Source organism: Carcharodon carcharias, chromosome 2 (assembly GCF_017639515.1).
Source record: "Carcharodon carcharias isolate sCarCar2 chromosome 2, sCarCar2.pri, whole genome shotgun sequence".
NCBI lineage: Eukaryota > Metazoa > Chordata > Chondrichthyes > Lamniformes > Lamnidae > Carcharodon > Carcharodon carcharias.
Window position 1 is genome coordinate 95,225,924 of NC_054468.1, and position 27,588 is coordinate 95,253,511.

Here is a 27,588-nt window from a genome sequence, read left to right on the forward strand (position 1 = left end):
AGTGGCTCATCTCCCAATTCCTCAAAGGCTCTGCACCACTTACACGGCACAATTCAAGAGTACGACAGAATATCTCCTTACCTGGGTGAGTGCAGCTGCGGCAACACTTGTGCTCAACACCATTCAGAGCAAAATAGCCTGCTTGATAATGCCTTTAACATTCACTCCGTCCAACACTACTGTTCCATAGCTACATATACAGGATGTTCGGCAGCAACTTTCCAAGGTGGTTTCAACAGCACCTCCGAAACCTGTGATCTCTACTATCGGGAAGGAGAAGGGCAGTTGGTGCTAGAAACACTGTCACTTCCAAGTTTACTTACAAGTTTACCCCCAAGTCTGTCAGCATTTTGACTTAGACATATATCACTGATATAAATCACCATTCCTTCATGGTCGCTGGGTCAAGGTCCTGAACTCCCAACCCAATGTCATTGTGGGAGTGCTTTCATTGCAGACTGCAGTGGTTCACGGAGAGGGCCTCACTGTCACCTTCTCAAAGGCATGCTAGCCTTGCTGATGACTCCTACATCTCAATGTATTAAAATGGTTGTTTAAAGCTGAAGTCATTTTTCTCAAGATAATGAATTACAACCGCAGCTGATGGTAATGCTGATCAAGCCAGATTTCCGATTGAAATACGTCTCTTCTGATCATAATTTTTTTTTGTATTGTAGAAATGAGGAGGGAAAGCCACTGAACTCAAAAGCACAGGACTCCAATGATAACTTTAAAAATTTTAAGAATTAACATGTTTATTAGAAAAATAGAAAAGCAACTATGAAACTTAAGATACACAACTTAAGATAACAAACAGGATACAAGATACACAGAAAAAATCCTGCAAAACAAGCCCCCAAAATGCTTTATCAAAGGCACACAAAACTATCCTTTTGGCAACAGTTCTTAGAGATTCTTAACCATAAAATCCAGGAAATATTACCCAAACCAAGAAATGGCTTTCATTTTTAAACAGAAGTATGATCCACGACTTCCCAGAATAACTCCACACTGATGTGGTTTTCCCAAAGTGAAATTTGAAACAAACTCTTTCTCAGGACAACTATTCTCTTGGCCCAAAACTGAGTTGCTTTCTTCAATTAAGTGACTTTCATGGCTTTTCCAGCACACATCCCACACACAGGAGATGGCCTTCAGTGGGACTTCACCCACAGCCACGGCTTCACCCAAACTTGCTACATCTGAAATCCTGCTTTTCACTCCTTTCATCTTCACCCTCCATTGTTATCAAATATCTCTTTGAAAACTTAATTTCCTGAATATTAAAACCTTGCATGACCCTATTTCACTACTATTTTGGGTCAGTAAAATTTTAAAACGCCTGCTTTTGTTTACTCGCAAATCTCCTGTCAAATACAAACGTTCTGTTACCTCTGAGACTCCTTTGAAATGTAACAGCTACAAATCAATTTCAACACTTAATCCCAAATGCAAATTTTAAATCTACTCTGTTTACTTGTCAGTTAAATCCCCCCCCCCACCCCATAAAGCCTCATTACAAATGCAGGAAGAAAGCACCTTTACTCTTTCATCCCTTACTTTCTACAGACAATCCGGCTCCAACAACCTCACCTCTGACTAACCCTGGACACACACTGACACGATGTTTTACGCTTACCTACATAGAATACATAAATACAGAAATATAAAAATATACACATATAATCACAAATGCCAGTTGCCAAATGAATGAACTGAAGGTCAAAACAGATTGCATTACTTATGTATGTTCAAAGTTGCTTGTTCACGCCAGCCCTTAAAACAGTAGCGGCCTAAAATTAATAAGATGTGCACCCTGCATGTTAGGAATACAGTATCAAGTTCATTAATCAGGGTGGGAGGGGGAACAGTAGATGGTGCAGTGGGTTACACACTGTTCTCTTGCCTCAGGTTACCTGGGTTAAATCCCAGAGTGATTGTTGGATGTAAGGCTATAAATGAAAATTGAAATTAGCCAGACTTAGTTCACTCCCTAGTTAGGATTGGCCCAGCATAAAACAATTGACACTCAAATGGCAATTTTGTTTTAGCTGTACTACACAAAGATACTCTTTTGCAGTTGGAGTTATTGAACAGGGGTTTTTGCTGTACCTAACCCAGGAATGTGAATACTGCGTGCTTGAAGCAGGGAATGTCACCAAATCATATAGGCAAAAACTATTAAGATTAAATTTATTGGTTTATTAAAACACAAAGTGCTGGAAATACTCAGCAGGTCAGGTAGTATCAGTTGAGAGAGAGGCAGAGTTAACTTTTCAGTTCCATCACCTTTCATCAGGACTGCCTTGCAAATTCTTTGGGTAGGATTTTTACTTTGCCGGGTGGGTGCAGTGGACAGGCCTGGGAGCGGTTGGGCCCCGACATTGATTTCACAATTAATGGTCAGCCAGCGTGAATCACGTGCTGCAATGCTGAGTGCTGCCAGGGTGGGGGTGGGAGGAGGGCGAGCCCGGAGGTTTTCACCTGCGCGCAGTGCGAGCTCCCTGAGGCATTGAGCTGCCTCAGGGAGCTAAAGATCTTTCAAATCAAAAATAAAGAATTTACAAATGTTAAAAACGTCTCCTCATGTGACTCTGTCACGTGAGCGGGGATATGTTATAAATGATATTTCAAAATTTTTATTTTATCTTTGAATCCTGTTGGAAACCTCATCCTGCCCGTGGATGAGGTTTCATTAAAAAATCCAAAGGCCGCTTGGCCTTTTTGCCTGCTTGCCAACGGGGTGAAATATCACGTGATGATGTCGGGACGCTTGCCCCACGTCATCTCGTGTCATTTTACGCTCGAGTGGGTCGGGCGCGTGCCCGCCCGCTTGCCAAAAAATTCAGCCCTTGTTCAAATATTTATCCAGTTCTCATTTGAAAGTTAATGTAGAATCTGCTGCCAACACCCTTTCGAGCAGAACATTCCAGAACGTATTAATTCACTGCATAAAAATAATTTTGCATCTTTCCTCCCAGTCCCTTCTCACATTGCCAATTATCTTAAACCTGTGCTGTCCTAATTTCTCCCCATATACTCCATCAAAAATGCTCAATTTTGAACATAATTTTGTTAACTAATCCCAGTGTTTAAATAAAGGATGGGATATTCTGAAGCAGAACGTTTCCACTTGTCGAAGGTCTGGAATGTGGAATCTTAGATGCAAAAGATTTGAAACAGAGAGTAGGAGAAACCTCTTCAGAGCTACAAAGTTGTGGAATTCACTTCTGGATTGATCTTTGAGGAAGAAACTATGTCAGCATTCAAGATAAGATTGAAGAGGTGGATGATGGAAAAGGGGGTGAAAGGATATGGGAACAAGACATGCTATATGCAATTAAATCTGTTTGCTGGCATGGAAGGTAAATGCCAGCACAGAGACTCAGCTGATTTGGCAGCTTCCATGTTGTGCTTCTGTTACTGTAATAATCATTACCATTCCTGGTCACAAATAATATTGATCCCATTGAATCTATAGATGTGAGAGAAAAACTATCAATGATGCTATGTCCATATGTGAGAAGGGCATTTCATAATTTTTATCGTTTTAATGCACAATTAATTACATTTTGTGTTGGAATGGGCAGTGCAGATCCTGGCCCCTCTTATACTTTCAGCAATGCATTTAAGATCAGGGATTTGTCATTCTACAGTCATACCTTGGCCATTCATAGCAAAGCGCTTTAGACTGTCAGTGTTCTGAACCATGGTAGCATATTAAACCTGAATTCTAGCGTTGAAATAAGTGGCTATTGTTAATGTCCTCCTTTTTCCTCCACAGTGGGAGGACACAGAAGCAGCTCGTTGACTACATGCGAGAGAGTGTGATTAAGACTACTCCTTATCAGAGGTATTTTGTGTTTATATTTGAAAGGTTGCATTGATTTATTGCTTGTCTATCTCCCGTTTAGACTCGAGGATAATATTTCTATTAAATTCGAGTTCCTTGATATGTAAACATTTACTAAAAGTTTTTGTAAGAATTTAGTTAAAGTTTTGTCTAGACAGTTGTATTAGGACCCATATCAGGGGTGATGTTCTACACATTTTACAGCAGGAGCTGTCCAAATTCCTACCAGTTAAAACTAGTGCCCCTCCAACCATCAGCCTCTTGTCTCATTATCTCTAAGCCAATGAAGTATGAATCGCAGCCCTTGTTGATTCCTTCAGTTTTCTTGGTATTTCCATGGCTTAGTTCCAGCTCATCACACACTATCTTTTGTCTCAATGGCAATTAGGAAGGGGTAGCAAATGCTGGCTTTGCCATTGACATGCCATGAAAGAATAAAAAAAGCATTTGTTGCTTCTCAGCCCAACTTTCCAATCTTCCTGACTGCTTTTTTGTTTTGGTCATGTGTTCCCTGATTGCGATCCCTCCTGATCCAGATTTCTGTTATCGGTGAATTTAGACAACTTTGTTTCTCCTCCACATCTAAGTAATTTGTGTACATTACAAACAGAAATAATCCCACCAGTGATCACTGAGACATGGGGTACCAACTTGCCATCTCCTCCTTTACACTAGCACATTTAATCCATGCTCAGAAATTCACTTGTTCCATTTTCTTCCCGCACACCCCCTCTACCCCCCACCACATTTCATCATGTCCACCCTGGTGACCAGTTTTTAAATGTTGACACTAAGAGGCTTTGCTCAAGTTCAGATAATTAACCATCAGTCAGCTGTGTTTTCACCAGGCCCCTTTCTTTCTTTCCCCATAAGATCCTAACAACTTATAGTCTGGAGGGAAGAAAGACTATTCTTTCAAGATTTCATGTCGAGTTATTTGATCCACCCCTATTTTGGCACTACTACTTGGCTCCTAATTTGGAAACTGAACAGTTCTCTAAGTCACTCCCCCATCTCCTCAATCAGTGCAGCTCCTACTGTGTCATCAACCTTCTCTGGGAGTTGGTCCCTGTTCACTGACTGGTGAGGGGGGGTTGGGGGGCTAGTTTTTAATCCTAGTCTCTAACCTTGCTGTAGGTTCCTGAATTTTGTATTTTTAGCTTCTTGTTCAATGCTCACTTTTGAGTAGCTTTCTTCTTTCATCATAATCAATAACTCATTATTTTAAAAACCTCTTCCTCTCCTCCAGAGTTCCAGTGAATTTGCCTAGCATGGTCTTCATTACTTGAAGCTACACGGCCACTTGCACATTTCTCCAAATAATCCATGACTCCTTTATTATGCCTACTACTTGACCCTCTACTGCCTCAGTATTATGGTCGTGGGGCACCTTGGACAATCTTGGATCTTTAACTATGAACTTGTTCCTGCCAGCGTACCTTAATTAAATTTGAACCTTCATGTGAATTTGGTGAGAGTTATTTGACTTCTTTTCCACAAGCGCTGGAGTTCCTGAAGAAAGAGTGATGGGAAATTTGCAGTTTTGAGAACACACTTAGACATTCATTTTAGCTGGGTGCACAGCTGGTGATTCTAATAAAGGAGTACAGTGTGCTTAAAAACTGACATAACGTTAGCCTTAATTAGCATGCACCTACTGCAGTAACAAATGTACCCTATTAATCTCATTTCATGCACTATTGCCAGTCTTTTTGTGAATAGCTCCTATTTAAAACTACTCTATGATTTCCACAATCTTTACACATGAGACTGAACTAAAGGTGCATCTTGACCAATTGAGTAACTCTGTTAAATGTTACTCTAGACTCCAATATTTGGCCAAGAGTGGAACATTCCGATCTTCTACCATTCTTGGTCCATTTTAAATATATTTTTCCCCTTTCTTTAATCTACCTTCTCCATGAAACACTCGCTGATGGAGAGTGCTGGTGGATGACATTTCTGTTTGCTATTGCTTGTACCATTAATGAGCTGGCCACGGGATGGCACATGAGAACACTAGGGTGAAGTAGGATGCCCCTTTCCTTGAATTGGAGCTCAGCAGTTGTTTGCTCCCACTGGGATAGCTGAGGTTGCAGGCATCTCACTCCTGAGCCAAACACACACACAAACAGACACGTACACACACGCACACATATACACACACACACACACACACACACACACACACACACACACCACTACCTACCTCTGCCAGTTCCAAACCTGGCCATGCATTTTACTGATAAACATTGAGCTTGTTTGTTTCAGAATTACCTGCAATCAACCCTGAAAGGCTGTAGGCAGAGTTTTATCGCAGTATCTATAGTCTCTGATTCCAACTCAAGACTTTGCTACTCCACATTTCTTGACCATGTTGATTTCATGTGAGGAATGGGGCATTAACAATAGAGGGCAGGAGTGGAATTTTATTTTTTTTTGACATGTGGGGTGACACTGGCAAGGCCAAGTTTATTGTTTGTCCCTAGTTGTAGCGAGGTGTTTGGCCTTCAACCTGAACTGCTGCAGACCTTGTGCTTTGTTCCCGTCGTGGTATTCGATAGAGAATTCCAGAATATTGATCCAGTGATAAGTTTGGTGCAGTGGTTGACTTGCACTTGAGGATGAAAGGTGACCTTTTCAGTCATGAGACCAGCAAGGCACCAACTTGTGTTTTCTTTATATAGAAGAATAAAATTGATAATTCCTGCACCTTGTGTGTGACAGTTGCTATACAATTTCACAGTCACTGCAGCTTAAAAACCCTGGAGTTCTGGAAAGTGGGAAGTTTGACAAACCAATGCCTCCTTCACTGCTGCCTGAGACTAGAACTTGGAAGCAGGAGTGAATGGTGATTGGTAGCCTGCTCATGCCTGCCCCCTAGCCTGAACCTGCTCTCATTTCTCTCTGATACACTTTGCAACAATTTTGTTAATATCACAGTTCTGGAGACCCAGACCTCCTGCATATGTAGAGTTCAGTTTTTCCAGTGTGGCCTGGGACAGAAAAGGCAGTGGTTTCAGTAGGCCTCCTCTAGCATTTCCAGATTTTTACCATTTAGAAGGTACCCTGTTCTGCCATTTCTTTTTAGGTCGAAAGTGGATGACTTCATATCTGTCTACATTGAAATTCATTTGCACAATTTTTCCAAATCTTTTATATTTGTTAGTTATTTTATGCTGTCTATCTTTGCATCTGTAGTAAAGTTGGATATCTGGCACTCTATCCCATTGTCTGAGTCATTAATAAATATGGTGAACAACTGAGGCCCTAATACAGATCCACTAGTCACGTCCTACTAATTAAAATTCCTGCCCTTTATCCTTACTTTTTGTCTCCTGCTACTCAGCTACTTTCCTAACCAGCTTGCTAATTTACCTTCAGTTCCATGAACTTCAGTTTTAGCTAACAGCCTCTTATGAGGGATTTTATCTAATGCCTTCTGGAAGTCCATATAAATAAAACCTTTAGACGTTCCCATGTCTTCTACTTCAGTCACCTATTCAGAAAAACTGGATTAATTAAACATAACCTATCCTTTACAAATCCATTTTAGCTCTGATGAGTTGGAAATTTTCAAGGTGTTCAGTCATTCTATCCTTAATCATAGACTAGAGTAATTTCTTGACATCTATGGTCTATAATTCCTTGCCTTCTCTCACACCTTTCTTAATGATGTGCAATTTTCCAACCTAAAGGAACAGTTCCTAAATTGAGAGCACTTGGAAAATTATATTTAGGGCATCTGCAGTGCTTTCACCTACTTCCTCTAAAGCCCTAGGATGGAAACTGTGGTCCTGGAGATTGATTATTATTTAGTGCTGTTATATTCCATGTGTTAATTTTAACCCCCTGTCCCTGATTCAGTGTTAGTTTCTTTGGGATGCCTGATGTGACATCCTCCTCTTCCACTCTAAATACTGCCACTGAGCACTTAATCGACATGCCCACCATTTCCTTATTTCATTTACAATATCACTATTATCAGTCATCAGGGAGCCTGCATTGCTCCTGACTATCATCTTTTTCCTAATATATTGGTTAAAAAAGAACAGTATGTTGATTTTGGGTCTCTTTCAAGTTTCATTTCGTACTCCCTTCTTGTAGCCCTTACTGTCTGTTTTGTCGAATTTTGTGTTTTGAATTTCTCCCAGTTGCCAGAATCTGCCACATGCCAAGTGGGGGCATCTAAGCATACGAATCCAGCAGATAACAGGATGATAGTTGGGCGAGTGGTCGTGTAATTTTGTTTGTGTTTATTTGTTCCTGTGTTTTGAGTATCATTTTATCTGCAGTCGAGCAAGGGAGTGTCGTAATGTTTAGGGGTGTTTATGATTTACTACTTTAAGGGAGCTGCATGTTACCACCTGAAGGCATGAATTGCATTTTCTGGCTGCTTTACAGATCAAGCATTTTAAAAGGTCAATAGCTACTGCAGTGCTCTGCTAAGCTCACAGTAGGATAATATCATTGTTTGGAGTCTTTATTCTTGCAATTCTGCATATCAAAGTTCTACTTTTCTGTATAACATTATGACTTGCAGCTCCTTTCATATGCATTATCTAGCTTCGTAAAATGTGTAGCTTAAGGCGTGTTTTCTTAAGACTATTCTGTTTCGATTCACATCTTTGCTTTTGCGCTGTACCACATTGGAAGGCATATTTGAGAATGTTTTGATTTGATTTTAAAAATTCAGCATTCTGATTGGTGTGTAGTTGGGTATATTTTCAACTTTTTAAGAAAAGTTGCCTACTATATGAGTGAAATAATGCTTACACTTTGAGCTTAGACAATCACTTAATTCCACTTTCCTCTATAAATCCAACACCATCACCTGTGAATGATCCGTAGCTCAGTTTTCCTGAGCCAGATGCCAGTTGTTCTCGCCACCTTTTGCCTATCTACCAACTCAGATGTAGTTGCTGCTATCCTCGAAATGTGGCTATTGCTGCAAGTTTCCCTGAGATTATTTCCACTATTCATAGGATGGCTGCTACCCTGGTGAAAAATAAGTGTCTCCCTCCTGCCTTTACTGCTTTGAACTTCAGTTCACCATAATATGTCAATTTAGAAATGCCATTCTTATTTATTGACCTCGGATTTAGAGTTTGAAGCTGATTGAAAATGATGGCTTATGGTAGCAGATTAGATGTCAAAAATGAGTTGGAATTATATATGTTCTCTTTATATAAAAAAAATCCCCAAACATGATTTGACTGTAACCTCCTTGGGTTTTAGACAACCATTTAGAAACAAGCTTTTGACTTCTATTTGCCTAAGTTGAATGCCTCAATTCGAAATTTCAAACTTTAATACATGATGTTGGAAGCGAGTGAGTGTGAACATGGTATTTTCTTTTCTGCTCTTTGTGTTTGTGCTGCAGTTCATCTGTCTACCTTGCCTGTGCTTTCTCCTAGCATTGCATACTTGCCTGTTGCACTCTGAGTGTTTGTTCAAAGACTCAAGCTGTCTGGTGCAGGGTTTTCCTCCTCACATTCTTATAAATACTCTCTGTTCTTCAGGCGGCACAGCAGAGCACGAGTCTCAGCTCGGACTTTGAGCGCAGACGTGCCAAAACAGGTTAGTCCTGCGGCACTTTAACATTGGTGTGTGTGATGTCTCATTGACGGAGTGCTTACCAAACCTGATGTTTCATATTTAGTACCTGATAATCTGTATTGTTCTATTTACCGCTTCCACCCTTCTCATGGAGCTTGCCACTCAGAAGGCAGACACAGTTGATAGTAGACTGGTACATAATTGCTGTCAGTGCTGTTCTACATCAGCAAGGCAAGTGAATGTCCCAAATGACAAGCTTATACCTGGTAATTCCTCCCTTTTCCCAGCCCTCATTCCTTCCATGTGGCAATCCGTCCGGCCTCCTGGCTTGGAAACTGGCAGGATTCATACAGTTGAGGCAATGGGGTTCAGTAAGAGTTAATCCTGGAATTGAAACCTCTGATCTTCCAGTTTTGGTGTTGTATTACATTTGGATAACACAATGCTAACGTCATGTAGCTTTGTTGCATACTTCAAAGATATTCTACATATCTACAGTATGGTTTTGAATGTCATGAAGTTTTGACTAATTTAATAAAATTTCCCCTTGCCATTTATCATAACCAGATAATATAAGGAAACCGTATATATCGGGCCAGTTTGCGCATTAAACAAAGTGCTGAAATGAGAAGTAGAAAGAATGATTTGTAATGGAAAGGATGATTTGTTAAATCAAGTGACAATATGCTAATGCATTGTCCATAAATTGATTGCAGTATTCAAATGTGGCTGTTGGTTCCATTTTGTTTTCTTCTCCCCACTAGAGTTTATCGTTCACTGAAGGTGTAGAGGTCCCAGGCTCTCCTTCCTCAGCTGCTGTTTGCTTTCAATCCATCCAATCTGCACATAGGACTGTTGCTGACGGTCGGCCCATTCACCCCAATAACAGCACCATCCTCCTCGTCAGCAAGCACTCTGCTCAGAGAACCCCATCAGAAGTGAAGAGGAGTGCAACGTTGGATGAGACATGGAAGACTTCTAATCAGCCCTCTCCGATCTCCTTGCAAGGTTCTGTTGCTGAAGCTGCAGGCAGCTGCAGTCGCTCCTCCTCGGGTTGTGATGAGCATAGTGGTTTAACTAGAGAAGACAGTGTTAGTGACGGGAGGCTCCCTCTGAGAAATGACAATGATGAGGATGACTATACCACAGGTATATTTATTACTGAGAATGAGTTCAATGTTAGCCAGCTTCGGGGAAGGGCAATGCCAATTTTCACATTGACAAACGCTCAGTTGCAATTCACAGAAGAATTCATTGATGATGACCCTGCTGAGATTTCCTTTTTTGCTGGCGGGTCAGAGGCATTTTCACCATGTTACCATGGGCTAGGGCGTGGCACTAAGGGCTCTGCTGTTTATAGTCAACCAGACGGTCCACCAGTGACGAGCTCCAGCTTGGCGAAGCTAAGCGGTGGACAAAGCCCAAGTAAATATGTCAATGATAATATGGAGCTGGGTTCAGATTATGACCTTGAATTTGAGGGTGGGAGTGATCTCAATGGTAACGGCCAACCAATAGACACAACTGACCTCTTTGAGATGAAGGCGCAAGCCAATCGGTTGCATGGGCGCTATAGCAAATCAGAAACAAGTTCTCTACTAAACAACCAGTCAGAGAGCAGCTCATTGACCAATCTTGGGTTAAATGGCCTATCTGAAACAGCGTTGTTCAGGATGGCCAACTCAGGCAATCAATCTGAAGCCAGTTCCATGGTGAATTTTCCCACGTATTCTGTGCGCTCTGAGTCCAGCTCTGCATTTCAGTTTGGTGACATGATTGACCAACTTGAGCAGCTGAGTTACCCCCCCACCACCACAGAAGATTCAACCAGTAGTGGATCTGGGTCATGGGACTCGGATAGTGGTGTCCCCCTTGATGGTAATTTCTTTTACAGTAACCCATTTGCCCAAGTCACAGCCAATAATTTCACATTCAGCTTCAAGGGCGAGGTTAATGGCTGTGCACATGGAGAGCGGGAGGAAAGGAGTAGTCTGAATTAAACTGTGCCTTTACACAGGTACACCTTGATGCATTGCAGGGTAATGATTTTTGTGCATTAGTGACTTGGAGCCAAACACTAATTTCACTTTAGTGACCACTTTACTGTTGCATTTGATTCCTTGGTTTGCTGACCATATAAAATCAAGAAAATATTATGCATTACATATACAGACAACGGACATGCTCTGCCAAAAAAGGTGGTGTTTAAATATGAACATTCCCAAAGTACTTTACAATTCTTACCTAATTTTGGTTTTGGTAAGTTTTGGGCTGTTGGCCTAGCCTTTAACCAGAACCTATCTCAATGTGTTCTGTTGATGTAAGGTTTTAGTATCCAGCTTAGAGGTTTGTCCAATGCTGTAGTCAAGTTGAGACCTGACACAATGAACTGATTGATTTAAATAAAAATCAAATCCAGTCCTGTGTGAATAAACATAGTTTTTTAAGTTGCCAACCAGCATTGGTACTAGCTGCACAGCTTTCTTTGTTAAAGCACAAGACACTCATAGCCTCAAAACTCTATTACAGTGAAATTGGCTCTGTCTGGATGTGTTGTGATGGTGGAACTTGGGGACAAAGAACTTTACAGATAGCATTGGAAGGTTGTGTAGAGTTGAGAAACTAAAATTAGAATCTATAAAACACTATCTTAATTGTGTAATACCACAACTGACTCAGACTTATAGTTATGATGACTAACTTTGTTCCTTTCTATATCAGTTTTGTGGATCATTCCTACAAGTCTAGCCCCATTTATGGGTTGTTTTCAGTATCAGGGTAAATAAGGTCAGAACACTAATATTTAGAAAACTTCCTTTAATGGAAATCTGAAGTAGTCAAGAAAATAAAGTTAAGCATTTTACAATATGTGAAGGCACATTGTGTGCTGTCGGGTCTTTCTTCTGACCATCTCTGCTGTCGATTTTGCCTGTTTAACATCAGATTAGAGAATGAGGCAAGATTTTCTTCAGTTAAGCACTAGGTTGAGGGAAGCAATTGTTTTTGCATCCCCCACCCCCACTCCACATTCATCCATCCCAAAATAAATTCTTCTGTTTGCTTAGTTCCTTTCCCTGGCCACCTGCCTAGAACTGAGCTGGAAACCCTGCATTTCATCCATCACTAAGGCTATTTACTTACAACTGTACAATGTGGCACAGTTCCGCTCCATCTCATTCTTTAGTGCTGGAAGCCTTATCTGTGCTTTCTTTCACCTCTGTTGTCTTTAGCTAATGTCCCCCCGTCTGCTTTCTGCCGTCTGCGCTCCATAAACTTGTTCAAAATTCATCTATCTGTATCATGTCCTGTAGTGTTGGTGCTGCCAACCATTCACTTCTTCGCACTAACAAATTTAATTAAAAATTTTCTTCCACAGCCACTCTTCATCTCAGTTCTAAACTCCTTCCAGTTTAAAGACCCCAAGTCTTCTCATCCACTGACCCTGGGTCTTTTATGGATCTGTTCCCCTTCATTCCATCATTGGTTACAGGTCTTTCAGGTGTCTCTGCCCTACTTTCTACATTTCTGTCTCTACATCTCTCTGCATTTAAAAACTCTCTCAAAGTTTTCTCTCTCATTCAGCTTTTGGTCACCTCTCCTTTAATCTCCCATCATGGTGCAGTGTGGATTCCTTTCTTCTTTTTATTTATGTTTTCCCCACCTCTTGTGAAGCACCTGGGATGTTTTCTACATTAAGGGTACTTGTATAAATGCAAGTTTTGTTTTTTCTACTGTTGTCATAATGTACACCAAAATAACATGCCTAAGAAGTGTGATGCCTTGCCGAAAGCTGCTGCACAGGACTCTGCAATAAAGCATTAAAGCTTGAGATGCCTCATATTTGTAGGCAGCTCCATAAATAATTCTAGACATCAGATAATTTTGGTTGCAGGCAGAACTATTTGAAAGCAAATTAACATTTTCAGGGAGTAAGTAGTGATCAAAGATTAGGAATGCAGGGATTATTTCCCCTTGAAGACAATTCCGCACTTCAACATCACCTATAAGTGGCAAGAGCTAAGTGTGAAGAGTTTTAGCACCATTACTCTTCCTCACTAAATTTTTGTCAAGGGTTGCAATCCAGGTCCCTATGGGCCATGAGGATCATTTTCACAAATTCTGCAACATTAAGTGATGGAATAGAAGTTGTAGACTGAGAGAAGCTTGCAGCATAGAAGGTGGCTGTTTGGCCCATTATCTACACCTGGAGATGTTTCCTCCCCCAACCCCGCCCCTCCAAAATGGGCTCCTGATATCAATCATGGTACTTTTGGTAGTTGCCAAGTAGAAGATAAACAAGAGGGACATGGTAAGCAATGGAGATGACAGGTTTTCAAAAAAGAAGCTTTGTTTGATCTTTGAAACCTGTCACTACCTTGCTACCATTTTTTTTTGGGCGGGGGGCGGGGGTTGGTGTGGGGGCAAGGAAAAGAGAAGGAACATTACTGATATCCGGCTATATTTGCACCATTATAACTATGCAGGCCCCCAAGGAACATGGTATAGGGATTCTGGCTGTAAAAGATCCCTGGCCCATATTATGAGTTTCATGGACTGAAGCAAATGTTTCTTGGTCACAATGCGTCTTGTATCATAACAACAGTCGAATAAGGATTGGCTGTTTCTGATATCTTACCTGTTGAATTATTCTAAACAGTTGTCATTCTTTGCGTGAAGTAGTTCTGCCCAATAACTTTAACATTTACTTCATGCTCATTTCAGTTATTTTTCTGATATTCCCATCTCTGATTTCTTTGACATTATTTTTGGAGTTTAACTTCATATGGTGTATGCTTCATGAGATCTGTTGTCAGCTACCTCACTAAACTATAAAGTTTAGGCTGCTGCCATCTGTTTGCTCAGCTCAACCCTCTACATTTAGGATTTAACCTATCGTTTTTATTTGCACCCTGTACACTTTGCATGTACTTTTAAAACCACGTTGACTAAAACGGTACTGAAAATGTTGCCTTGTTAGGTTTTATTCCTTGGGAAAAGCTCCATCGTGAAGCACTTTAACCTTAAATTGACAATCCCGTGATTCCATAGTGTACTATGCAACTTTAAAGAATATGTTGATTGCCTTTAGATCAACCGTTTATTAATGACCAAAGCCAAAAAGCAAATAGCACTAAATCTGGGCAAAGTACTTGTTGGGTCACCTTCTCACTACTGCTCACTACCAGTACCAGTGAAACCAACTAGCAATCTTCACTGGGACTCTGTGCCAATACATAGAGGAGGCAAACTACTGGCAGTTTGCTCAGTAGCCAAGAGCCAAAGGCATAGACTTGGAGTTGGTGGGCACAAAGCTAAGTTTTTAATGGTTGGATGTGATTTGTTTGGCAGGGTCTGTTGATATTTATGTGGAGGTCAGGAGGTTTAGCATTTTGATAGAATAGTGAAGGCTGATGATTCAGTCAGTAGGAGTACATCAGTTAGAGTGAAGGATCAGTGGTGAACTTGGCATTTGGTGCCTTTACAGACAATTCTGTTCAGAATTCAGAAGTATATCTATCAGCTCAAGATATCTTAAAATCAATTCTAGAATTGTGCTATAAGCTAATGTCTAGTCTAGGAAATTGAGAATAAAGGAGAGAAAAAGAGTTTCTCATTTATGGACCAGAGATACCAATCAGCCATGATCTAGCGAAATGTCAGAAGAGACTCAAGGGGCCGAATGGCCTGCTCCTGTTCCTATGTTTTCCATTTTTATTTGTCTTCCAGCTAAGTGTTTTATTTTAATTGTATCTGGGTGTGAGAGGAGAGATTTCAGTTTAATCATTCCAGATCAAGTAAGTTGATGAATAATGAGGATATAAGCTGGAATATATTGAAGTGTCTGCTGAAAATTGACACCCACATGTCGAGCTTTTCAATACTGCTTTGGACCTGGTGTGCTTGTGCCATAGGAATTGTTTTAATGGATGGGTTATCTATAAAGGATGATACAGAGTATTGTGATTGCAGATGTCACTGACAGGGATGTTGGCTGGTGACAGGCAGTAGATGATTGGAGAGCCATCCTGTTTTCCCCCATCTCTCCTCTTGCTCCCTATCTCTGCTAACCAAGTCCTTCCCTTCCTAAAATGCCAAATCCTATGCCTTCACTTTGTCCACGTTCAAGATTCTGAAAGCTCCTCAAGAATGTGCATCTTGGTTGTGGCTTGCAACATCTTTGATTTTTAATTGTTGAACCAACACGCCCTTTGCTTTGTGTGTTCCTCAAAGTGCCTAGGGTCTAGCTAGGTGGTAGGACCTGTACAGTGCATGTGCAGAATGTGATGGTGAGTTGTGTATTAAATGCTTCTTATTTGTTGCGTCTGTATTTGTAATTTTAACTAAATTTCTATTTGAAACTGCTAACCCAAGGCCCCAAATGCCAAATATCAATTGGGTATATTGAAATAATGTATGTAATATTGTTATATTTTATTTTTTATGAAGTGCCCTAAATCTAGATGGTTTCTCATTCTCATTATTGTCATTGGACTGGGTAAAAGAAAAATAATTCTATTACTGATTTTGTTTTTACTTTATCACTTTAATTGTGACTAACTAATATTTGATCCAGGGCTTGAATTAAACTTCAGTTCCTCACTTACGGATTCTATTATTTTGCTAGTACCTGTTCACCAGCTTGAACTCCAGTGACTGCTTTGAATTTCATTCCATTGACTAAAACACAAAAGTCTTAAGTGAAAGATAAAACTTGTGAGGAACTTTATTGCAGGATCTGAAGATCACTGTACTGAAACAATGGCTGAATGGCAGTACTCAGTGTGGAGTTAAGGAGGCTGACTTTGTGTTAGTGGCTGGCAGAATTGGAAGCTGCTTGTGCTCAACTGGAGTAATGTTAAATTCAAGCCCTGTGTTCAATGGCTGTCCATATTCACTCCACATTTGGCGTCTGGTCTGTATAAAAGCCGCTGGCTGAAGTTTCTGTATGAATTGTTGCTAATTGGAGCTATGGGCTGGAGGTACTAAGTGAATCTGATCTTAAATAAAAATATTTTTTACTCACATTTGCTTTTTTCTAATTAAGAAATGCTGTTCATTTTGATTTGTATATGACTAACTTGAAGTTGTATGGTGTGTTGACATTTCATGTAAGAGGAAAAGGGCAGGATAGCTGATATTACCTCATCAGTTGGGGTTGGGATTGAGGAGAGGGGCAGGTTAGATCAGAGAGAATGGGACTAGCGCATTGCCACGCGCAGGACAAGGCTGATTCCAAACCTGTCTGGAAGGTTGGAGGGAGGACTTGAAGAGAGCGAAGAGTAAGGAGAGCAGGTGTGGCTCCATGGATTGCCTGAGGGATGAGGAATAATGGGTTTGATTCATTGGCTGATTTTTTAAAAAAGGAAGAAGGTGGTAACCTACACAATTCTTGGACTCCTGGAATATTCCGTGTTTAGTAATGGACACAAGGCAGAAGAGGATTATTGCTTTGGGCTCATGATTTGTAACCCTTGTCTTATGCCATATTGTAGTGTGATCTTTTCATCAATTTGGCCACCCAGCATCTAATTATGGAGTCTTTAGCATACTGTACACTTTTTGAGTGTTACTCTGTTTGTGTTCTGTGCCATCATTGATATTTGACATGGGTCTTGTGTCTGGTATTTTAGATGATACTGTGTTTGGGACCTGGTCTTGGAGGCTATGTGGCTGGAGCCTTTAGCAAATGCTTTCAGTCAAGAAGTTGATCTAGGGAAGTGCCATTAAGCAGAAGTAGTGCAAGAGTATTTGGAACAGAGGAGAGCAGGTGAAGATGTAGAAAGATTTGGTCAGTAACGGTAACTAGTTAATCAGTTGATATCATCATTAATATAAAGTAGAACACCTTATACTGGAAGAAAATAGATGCCAGCCGTCGATGACTTTTCTTGTGCTGTGCCAGAACTTGGTTCCATTGGCCATTGCTACAGGGTGACTCAGACCAGACTTCGTGTTGTTGTGAACCTTGAGACCTAGTGCCCCTAATTTACGATTTACTTGTCTTGCTGGTGAGAATATTGGTCACTGATAATAGAATTGCAACAGGTTTACAATATAATGTTTGTGAAAGAGCTCAGATTCCATTGAACAATAACTTGTTGTGTGAGCGCATCACAGTTTGGTGCAATGAGGGGTGTTGGTAATTTGTGTAATTTTATATAAAAACAATAAACAAGACATAAATAACTGTTTGTTGCTTTACTGATTGTGTTTTTTATATACATAATTTACTTTGCCATTTGTGTTTTTCCCTTTCTCAGCTGATGTTTGTACTCTTCATTTCTGCTGAAGTTAAATGAGAATTATAATCCACAACAGGAAGGGCTAGTGGCCCAAAGAATTTTTCTTCCCCACACATCTGTCATTGCAGCAAGGTTTACGCCATAAATCCTCCTTTGTAGGTGCCTAAACTATCATTTCAGAAGTTTCCATGCCATTTGTTTTGGAGTAGTTTTCGGTGGGCTCCTGAAACCACTGTCTTGACAAGTAAAATTGTTAAACTTGATTCCCTTTTCTCTTGCATTCATCCTGATTACAGGGTCTATAGTAAGGTTACTTTTCCCTGTTCTTGTGCAGCAGTTACTAGCTTTTAATGTTTAAAGTGATTGATATGAATGATTTGGGTGTTGGTATAAATAATCTGTAATCCTGTGCCAAGCTTCACCTGGTATTCAGGTAGGCAATACACATTAAATACAGCTTAGAGGTAATGCCCTTATGCACTATTTGTGCTTTGCAACAAACCAGTCTTACTGGTTAAGGTCGTTGATATTTTATATATTATTTCAAATCCAAGCTTGTGAGCACGACTGAGGCTGTCAGCTCTTACAAGTTTAACCATTTGAATTGTTATTTTCTATCTAGATTACTTTCTCTTGACCATTCTTTTCTTTTAAATCTGTGTGCTTAGATGAAATTTAAAGAACCGCCTGGATATAACTTTTTGGAAAGCAGCATTATTTGAAGAATAAGCAAAGGAGTTTCCCTGGTACCTAGGCCAAACCTTTATCCCTAAATCAAAAGCAGATGATCATGTCATTTATTTCATTGCTGTTTGTGGAGCTTCTTGTGTGTAAATTGCCCAACAACAGACCCTACACTTCAAAGCTACTTCATTGACTGTGAAAAGCTTTGGCATGTGAAAAGCACTGTGTAAATGCAAGCTATTTCTTTCACAAACATCTGTTCAAAACAAATTGACAGTTGTTGGTTGCTTCCTTTGGACTGAGCAATCTCCAGCTCAGCAAATGTATTTAAAGTAAAGAACAGTTTTTTAAGCTGTGTAATAATCTTTAATTTCCTTTTGCTGTCAAGTGCTGGGGAATGGCAAAAGTCCCTGGGTATTGGTCTTATATTAGCAATTATACACAGTTCTTACAGTGCTGTATCACACTGTACAGCCTGGGCTGAGGATGTGACTGTTGACTATCTTTTCAATAAAGGCAATTTTGAATAGCTTTTATGTGGGTTTGGTCTTGCCTTTACAAATAATTCCACAAAGTGCAGGAGTTCAAGTATACGTTAGAGCAAAACTGACAAAAGTGCTTCAGCTCATTGCGGTGGCTTTTTGCTTTTGTCTTTGTCAATGTGAAAATGGCAATATCTTGAGGGAGAAGAGTGGAAGTGTGTAGGATTTTGGATTCTCTGGGCCAGGAGAAGGGGATACTATACAGTTTAAAAACTATCGCCCCTCTTTTTGTTTTTGTGGAAGGGAAGAGGTACAGTGAAGTGAAATGTTTTAAATGATTGTTTAGGTGTTTGGTCCATGTCTCAATCACGAATGGCTCCTATGTTTTCCCCAGAACGTAAGAGCCCATCTGGATGATGTATAGAAACATCCTAATTAGGCATTTTATTGTGATACAGTTATTAACCTATGATAAATTTGTGTCCAAGTAGTATCACAATGAATTAGCCTCATGATTGGTGTAAATATAGTTCCATGTGTTTATTTGAATATCATGGAACTCTAAAAGGTATTACAAAAAAATGCTGAATTAAAGGATCAGAAAGTACCATTAGAGAGCATCTCTTTAATCTGCTATATGCCCCATTTTTTATTTATGCTTATCTGTATATAGCCTATTGTGCAACTACCACACAGGTACTCTCAAAAATCACTTGCTTTTTTTCCCCCCTCGTTCTAATTTTCTTTTTGTCATAAGCATTTACTCCATGGTTCCAGGTCTCTGAGATCTCACCTGAGTGATCATTCTTCCTGTGTGAACTTGCACAGTGAATATCTGCAGGCAATTTGACTTTGGAGTTGTCAGGCCATGATTGATCCATGTGAACGTTTTCCCAGCAGGAATCCCAACCTTTTCATCTACCCTGCCATGGATATACATTGCTGATGCGCCCAGAACTTCAACTAAGATAACACACACCCAAGAGAGCCTAGAATGTCACTGTAGTTGAATTTACTGACGGTCAGTAATTCATTGCCCTGTTCTATCAACATATAAACTCCTTCGAGCCATGTTTTGTCTTGAACAGGAATGCTTCTGAATGGTAGTATGTTACATTAATTTTGCTGAAGATGCATAGTTTACTACATTATTAATGTATCAATTTCAAAAACATGGTTCATTCAGATTTCTAGGGTATATTTATAACTGCCTGCTGAGTGCCAATGGTAAACGCATGTTCAGTAAATCTGTAGTTAAGCAGACTGCACTGGACTGGACTCTCTGTGCTTTACTGTTGACTCTAGCATTGCTCTCCTGTCAGGCTAGATGCTGACTTCAGATTTAGACTGCAATTACACTAACTGCAGCATTGGTATGAAATTGCTGGGGCAGCACATTAAAGGCATAGTCTAGAATTTATGGTTTTGAGACAATCTTTACAGTACAGATGGCTTGGATTTTTAAGAACATAACCAAGAATCTCAGGCCAGTATAGTTGCCAGACCTGCTGAGTTTTTCCAGGTAATTCTGTTTTTGTTTTAGTGTTTTAAAACTCACTTCTAACAAAACCTTTGTTGAAAGGACGCTGTTCTTTATTCTTTCATGGTATGTGGCTAGGCCAACATTTGTTGCCCCTTCCTAATTACACTTGAGAAGGTGGTGGTGAGCTGCTTTCTTGAACAGCTGCAGTCCATCTTATGCAAGTGCACCCACAATGCCGTTAGGAAGGGAATTCCATGGTTTTGACCCCGCGACAGTGAAGAAACAACGATATAGTTCCAAGTCAGGATAGTATGTGGCTTGGAGGGGAACTTGCAGGTGATTGGTGTTCCCATGCATCTGCTGCCCTTGTTCTAGATGGTAGAGGTCATAGGTTTGGAAAGAGCCTTGGTGAGTTGCTGCAGTGCATCTTGTAGATGGTACACGCTGCTGCCACTGTCCATTGGTGGTGGAGGGAGTAAATGTTTAAGGTGGTGGATGGGGTACCAGTTGAGCAAGCTGCTTTGTCCTGGATGCTGTGGAACTGCATTCATCCAGCAGGTGGAGAGTATTCCATCACACTCTTGACTTGTGCCTTATAGGTGGTGGGCAGGCTTTGGGGAGACAGATGGTGAGTTACTCTCAGCAGAATCCCCAGCTTTTGACCTTGTAACCACTATTTATATGGCTGGTTCAGTTCAGTTTTTGGCCAATGGTAACCCCCAGGATGTTGATAGTGGAAGATTCAGCGATGGTGATGCCATCGAATGTCAAGGGGAGAAGGTTAGATTCTCTCTTGTTGGAAATTGCCTTGAAGATAAGCTCTTTTATATTTGACTCTTCGTCAGCTGACTGCATGTATCTGAATGTGATGACACAGACAGTGGGAAAATTCACCATTGTATTAAAAATGTGAATAATTGGAAGCATTTTGCCCTTGATGGATAATAGATTTGGATTGGGAATTATGCAGTAACTGCTGGAAAGTGGAAGTTGCATTTTTGGAGCTATAGAGAATGGACATTGAAATTGACTGCCTGTTGGGTATGAAGTTACCTGATGTTGAGTGTGCTAATTTTCCTTTGTGAAATTTGCACAACACATTGGAAGAAAATAAAAGTTTTTTCTTAAATTAGAAGCATGAACATGGAGGAGAAGGGAGACCAGGATAAGCAAAATGCATCTTGACCAATCTTTCCCATGAGGCAAACTGTCAAATACTTAGTTTAAAAATAAGGGATGTGTACTGAAGTAATTTGTGTAAAACGAATACACCCATTAATAAAATACTGCAGTAGCTGGAAATCCGAATCAAAAACCAGAAAGTATTGAAAGCACAAGGCAAACCTGTCAACACCTGCGATAAGTTTCTGTGACAGGTGCACTCTTCAGAACATCCATGAACCAAGATTTACTCTAGCTGCCTTTCTTTTTCATGTCCCTCCAATAACACAGCAGCTGAGTACTGGAAATTTTGGTATTGGCCTCACTTCCTGCAGAGGAGCTACATGCATTTTGTTCCTACTGATTCAGCCTGTTGTGTGTGTGGTTGATTTGCTCCCTATCTTATTAAGATTGCCATTGCTTTACCCATTTTTGTCACCAGCAAGCTGTGAAAGGTGGCCCCTTGAATGGCCCCAAGCATCAGTCTGACCCCACTCAGTACAATGGAACTGAAGGCCCTTCAGTTGGTGTTGAGCCCATAAGGTGGATGGCTAAAATGGCCACTGACATTTGATGTTACTTTTCAAGCTATCAAATGAAAGATGGTGTGTGCAATTCCTTGTTATCCCGCCATGCTTTCAAACACACACAAGCTAACTATAGTTTGTTCTCTTGGCCTTCCTCCAAATAGTAGAACGTTGCTGGCATCTGGGTAGCATGGGTTTCATTGGCTATTTATGTAACCCCAGTGACTTTCCATTTACTTACCTTGCACAAAGACTGAATGCCGGTTGTTATGGCACGGCGAATAGTAAATGCCGAGCTATTCAAATCCCAGAGGGAAACTTGAAACAACTGCCAAAATGGTTTTGCAATTTGTGTAGTATGAGGAGCAGTTCTGAAATCAGGAAATGACATCCCTGACTACTTGTGATGAATTTATAGTAAACACTTATTAAAAGAATAAAGGAAAAACAAATAAGGGCACTATTACATTTAAATACATGAATGGTTTCACACAGTAAACAGTACTTTAAAACTGTTCCGCAAATCTTAACTACCCTTAGAGCTAACCTCCCCCTTTTCTGTTCAACTATCCTTGTAGATTTTAGAATCTATAGAAGTCCAATAATTACCACACAGTACTCTTTCCTTGGGGTATCCTCTGAGGCTGGCAGCAACTGTTTCTTTCCGTTTGGCCTTGTTTGCACTGTCTTCTGAGAGTTCTGACCAGCTAACCTGTCTTCTGGGAGATCTAAGCAGCTACCCCCTCACATAGGCTTCAGTGTTTCCTTAAATGCATTCCTTCCCTCTGATCTCTCTATTGCCTCAACCAGTCTCTTCAGAAATGCTTTCTGCCCAGAATTGATTAGACGATTCATTACTTCAGCTCTTAGACTTGTAATAACAAATTTTCCCCATCTTTACCTCACTTTCTGACACCTTTTTACAACCTGCATATATCTCCCTTTGAACTAAGACAACTCATTTCAAACTATTCCTGTCATTGCTTTATATAAAACTCTGACTGAAGTTCCTCTTGGTCCATTGACATATCAAAACCACTGTTGGCTTTAGACCCTTGCAGTCACTCTAGCTCTTAATTTAATGACCATATCTACAGCCCTAACAGCCTGACTTCCAGTACATAAAATATGCCAGGGTTACTACCGGAAGGAAAATATTACAATTTCTTGTTTTCTTGACAGTATCTTGGCAAACCTCCTGTGTCACAAACTAGTCTCACACCTGATATTAATTATAAGCACACTTATTGCAGTTGATTGGCAAATATGAAACTTAACCCATCAGACAAATCAAAGTGTCAAAGAGTGACATTTCATTATGTTCTGCTACTGACCTTGAACTTGCCTGCTACCTACATCCATCTTGACCTGTTTTCCCATGCGAAAGCATACAACAACCTTTGCAGTGGTGTCCAGTCCATACTCATAATCTCTACCTTGTCACTTTTGCTGTTTTGTTGGCAGTTAGAGCTGGCCCAGATGGTCTTTATTCCTAATGGTTTCAAATGATGTTTCTACAATGGGTAAAAGAAGCACGGTCCTCCTTCACATGATTACATGGGCTGCAAAGAGACTATTCCACTCAGTGCCTCTATTGGGTTTTAGCTGCAGGTGTTATTAAGATGTGTTTGCTTAGGAGCCCAGTGCCATTTTGCTTGATATGAATTTGTACATAAACTAATATTGTGCAGTTCCTTGCACATCTCTTTCTAATTCTCTGAGAGAGATTAGAGGACCTATGTTGCCCACTGAGGGAATTTACAATCTTGCTCTCATGGATGAACCTGTTGGGGATGGTTATTTTATTAGAAGCTCCCTGGGTGTTCCACTGGCTTGCAAAGTTTAGATCCTCCAGTAAGTTCTGCCTCCTACCAGCTTTGACCGTCCAACCCCACAGAATTGACCAGCAAGGGACCAAGAAGATGGAGATGGATGGTGGATTTATTTTTCTTGGTTTGCCACATGAACCAGGGCAAACACTTGCATGTGCATATATGTGTGCGTGTGCTCGCACACCCACACAGACTTGTAATTGACATTTGTACTGTACACCTAATTTAAGAAATGTTACTTTATTATTGTGAAACTTTAAAAGAAACTATTTGTCCTTCCAAACAAATTTGAGACTGGATTACTAATGACCTGAAGATTCTGAAATGAAAGTTCCTGAGATCACTTGTGAGTAACCATCTTCCAGAGTCTCTGGGTAAGAAATTGAGCTTGTTAGCGCCTGTCTTTTGGGCAGTACGAGTGCCCTTAGAGCTCAAATGGTAACTGTGTTATGCAAGTGCAATTTTGGGGTGAAATGCGCTGGACACCATATTGGAGCAGGAAGACCATGATGTTTGTGCAGTGCAGATTTGATGCCAGCAGTGCCATTTTGGAGCTCAACCCCCTCTTATAAACAGGCACAGCTGAACACACGTTCAGCAGCAGGAAGGACCTCCCGCAGTGCTATTTAAAGGGATGAACATCCACCTTTGCAGGTTAGTTCCTGGTTGATTCCTTCTGCCTGTTTCTATGATTCCACAAGAGCTTCTATAGTTTCAAGTTCCAAACGCCTATAGGGAGTGGTGTGGCATGTTGTAAAGATTTGTTGCTGACTTCAAGGCTTCTGTACAAACCAGTTAGTTACTCCCAGACATGGATCCACTAGTAGACGTTCCTGCTGGAATACAGCATGTCTGGAAGAATAAACAGATAACACAACAGGACATGAAGTGAGGAGGGGGAATGGGAGAAGGGCTCTAAGCAGGAGGCCATATCTCACCCAGCATGTTCAGGAAGCAATTCTCCTAGCTGAACCTCAGCGAGCAAATGTGTTCGATACCTGTATTTCAGTAAAGATGTCCACTGAAATCCACCATTTTCTGCAGCCACAGCTGCAATCTCAATGTAGGGAAAGGATGGTTGTGAAGGTGACCATGGCGATGAAGTTCTATTCATCAGGCTCCTTCCAAGCTGGAGCTAGAGATATTTGCAACATCTCAACAGTTGCCATCCACTTTTGTATAAAGGATGCCACTGAGATTCTCTATTCAGAGAGTAACCTACATTCTGTTCTCTTTTACCAGAGGCAAGCAGGCAGCACAAGCACCTCGCTTTGCTTGGAATGCAGGCTTCCCCATGGTGAAAACTGCCGCTGATTGCACACACATCGCTTTATGGACGCGGAATGTCAACTGTGCCCTGTACTGGAGTCAAAAGGGATTCCACTCCCTTGATGTCCAGGTGGTGTGTGACATAGTGCATGAAGCAAGTCAGTGCCAGGTAGCAATCATGATGCCTTTGTTCTGTGGCAGTCCACTGTGCCAGCTGCAGTAGAGCCATGACAGCAAACCAAAGGGTGGCAATGAGCAACAAGGGCTATTCACTGATGACATGACTGACTCCAGTGTGTAGGCTGTGCAGTATGCATGAAATTGAAGCTTTTCTGTCACAAGATCTGAGCAAGACCATTGGTCTCATGCTTCTGTTGCTTGGACTTCTGGGCAAGCTCTGCAGAACTTGACAGCATATGTCAAGATTCATAGTGGTCTGCTGCATGCTACATAACCTTGCTTTTGTGAGGGTACAACCTTTATCACAGTTATATAGTGAGCAGCTGAGGAGCAGAAGCATGAAGGATGGAGGCAGCCTAGATAATCCCATCAGTCCGGGCTGTTTGTGAAGAGCTCATAGGAGTGTGATACATGTAATCACACCTTCAGTTTCTCATTTTCCAGCAGTACTACATCTTACCTTCCTCACCTTCACATTGTCCGCTTGGCCACAATGGAAATAAAAGCCAACATGAAATAAGCATTCCAAATCAAATTTATAAATTAGCTTATGCCACATTACATACGGAAGTCAACTAAGCATTCCCTTAGTGCTGGTTTTTCAGGTGCCCCGCCTGTCCTATTGCTCCGATGCATTGCTACCCCAGTGGCTGCAGCATAGCAGTTGGAAGCCCACTGACTTTTACTGGGAGAGACCGTGAATGCCCTTGAAGATCAACCTTGAGCACCTTTGGCCCGGGAATGTGGGTGAGGACGACACCCTCACGAGATTGGTGGCAACAAGGGTCATTCCACTGTCATCCAGCTGGATGGGACTGCTCTTACTGAGTTCCATTCTTATCTATTTAATCATAGCCATGATATCACTTGCAATGGCTTCTCTTCCTGCTCCTGCACCAATTGCCCCTGGTGTCCCCACCAGGATCTATCCTTGGCCCCTCAGTGACATTATCCGAAAGCACAGCATTAGTTTTCACTTATAAGCAGATGACACCCAGTTTTACCTCACCAGCATCTCTCTCAACTCCTCCACTGTTGCTAAATTATCAGTACTGTATGAGCAGGAATTTCTCATAATTAAACAATGGAAAGACTGAAGCCATTGCCTTCAGTCCACCCTCCAAACTTTGGTCCCTTGCTGCTGTCTCCATCTCTTTCCCTGGCGCCAATCTGAGAACAAACCAGACTCTTTTCAACCTTGTTGCCATATTAGATCATGGATTGAGATTCTGACCATGTACTCGTTCTTAAAATTTTCAGCCTTGTTTTTAAATCCCTCTGTGGCCTCACCCCTCCTGATCTCTGTAATCTCCTCCATCCCCACAACCCTCAAATATCTCTGCTCATCTCATTTTGACTGCTTGAGCATTTCAAATTTTAATCATCACATCATTGTTGACTGCGTCTTCAGCTGCCCAATCCCTGAACTCCGAAATTCATATGAATACAGATTTTTGGATGCCACTACATGCTGTTTTCAATTTTGTCAACATAGTTTTCCAACTGTCTTTTTCATTGCTTTTCTTTCACTGTTTCTGGAAGTTTCTCCTTTCTTCTGTATGTTTCCAATGCCTCTTCGTGGTCCTCAAACCTTCCAAACCTGTGAGACCTGTGCCCTAGAAGGACAAGGGCAGCAGGTGCATGGGAACACCACCACCTGCAAGTTCCCCTCCAAGTCACACACCATTCTGACTTGGAATTATATTGCCATTCCTTGTTGCTGGGTCAACATCCTGGACCCCCTTCCTAACAGGAGTGTGGATGTACCTACGTCACATGGACTGCAGTGGTTCAAGAAGGCAGCACACCACTACCGCCTTGAGGGCAATTAGGAAGGGACAATAAATGCTGGCATAGCTAGCAATGCCCACATCTTGTGAAAGGATTAAAAAAACATGTCCCTTCACTGGTGTACTCACTATGTATTTCTAATCAGAAGGTCTTGGTTACACTGGAAGGCAGCAGTGTGTACTGAGGTGGAGGTGGGAGAAACAGCATACGTGGGTCTCTAAAATTGAGTGAGAACATGGGAGAGAGCTTCACCTTGGAGGAAGCAAGAGTAGATGTTGGGAGGGAACATGGTAGGACGAGTGGTTGAAGGGGTGGGCTTGAGAATGGGCCTGGGAGCATTCTGATATTGCATTTAGGACAATTTAGGGTACGTTTGGGCTTTTGGGTCTCATTCTACAGGGAAAGGAGGGGCACAGTGAGTGGATATGACCTAGACATGTACGTTGGGGTTTGAGGCCAGGGAATGCTAAGGGGGGAGGGAGCAGGTACCTTGGAGTGTTGGGGGAGGGAGTTTGTGTGTTCAG

The 27,588-nt window shown here is 41.1% G+C and overlaps 1 protein-coding gene across 5 annotated transcripts in view; it reads left to right on the forward strand.

The window, feature by feature from the left end:
* The window catches only part of farp2 (FERM, RhoGEF and pleckstrin domain protein 2), a 192,420-nt gene that overhangs the window by 107,320 nt on the left and 57,512 nt on the right, over positions 1–27,588 (forward strand). For 4 of the 5 annotated variants that reach the window (XM_041211675.1, XM_041211657.1, XM_041211665.1 and 1 more), the window contains exons 11-13: positions 3,785–3,853; positions 9,376–9,433; positions 10,177–10,561. In XM_041211675.1, coding sequence (XP_041067609.1) covers positions 3,785–3,853; positions 9,376–9,433; positions 10,177–10,561 — 512 coding nt within the window. The remainder of the gene's footprint in view (positions 1–3,784; positions 3,854–9,375; positions 9,434–10,176; positions 10,562–27,588) is intronic. The other variant, XM_041211684.1, reaches the window with a different exon arrangement.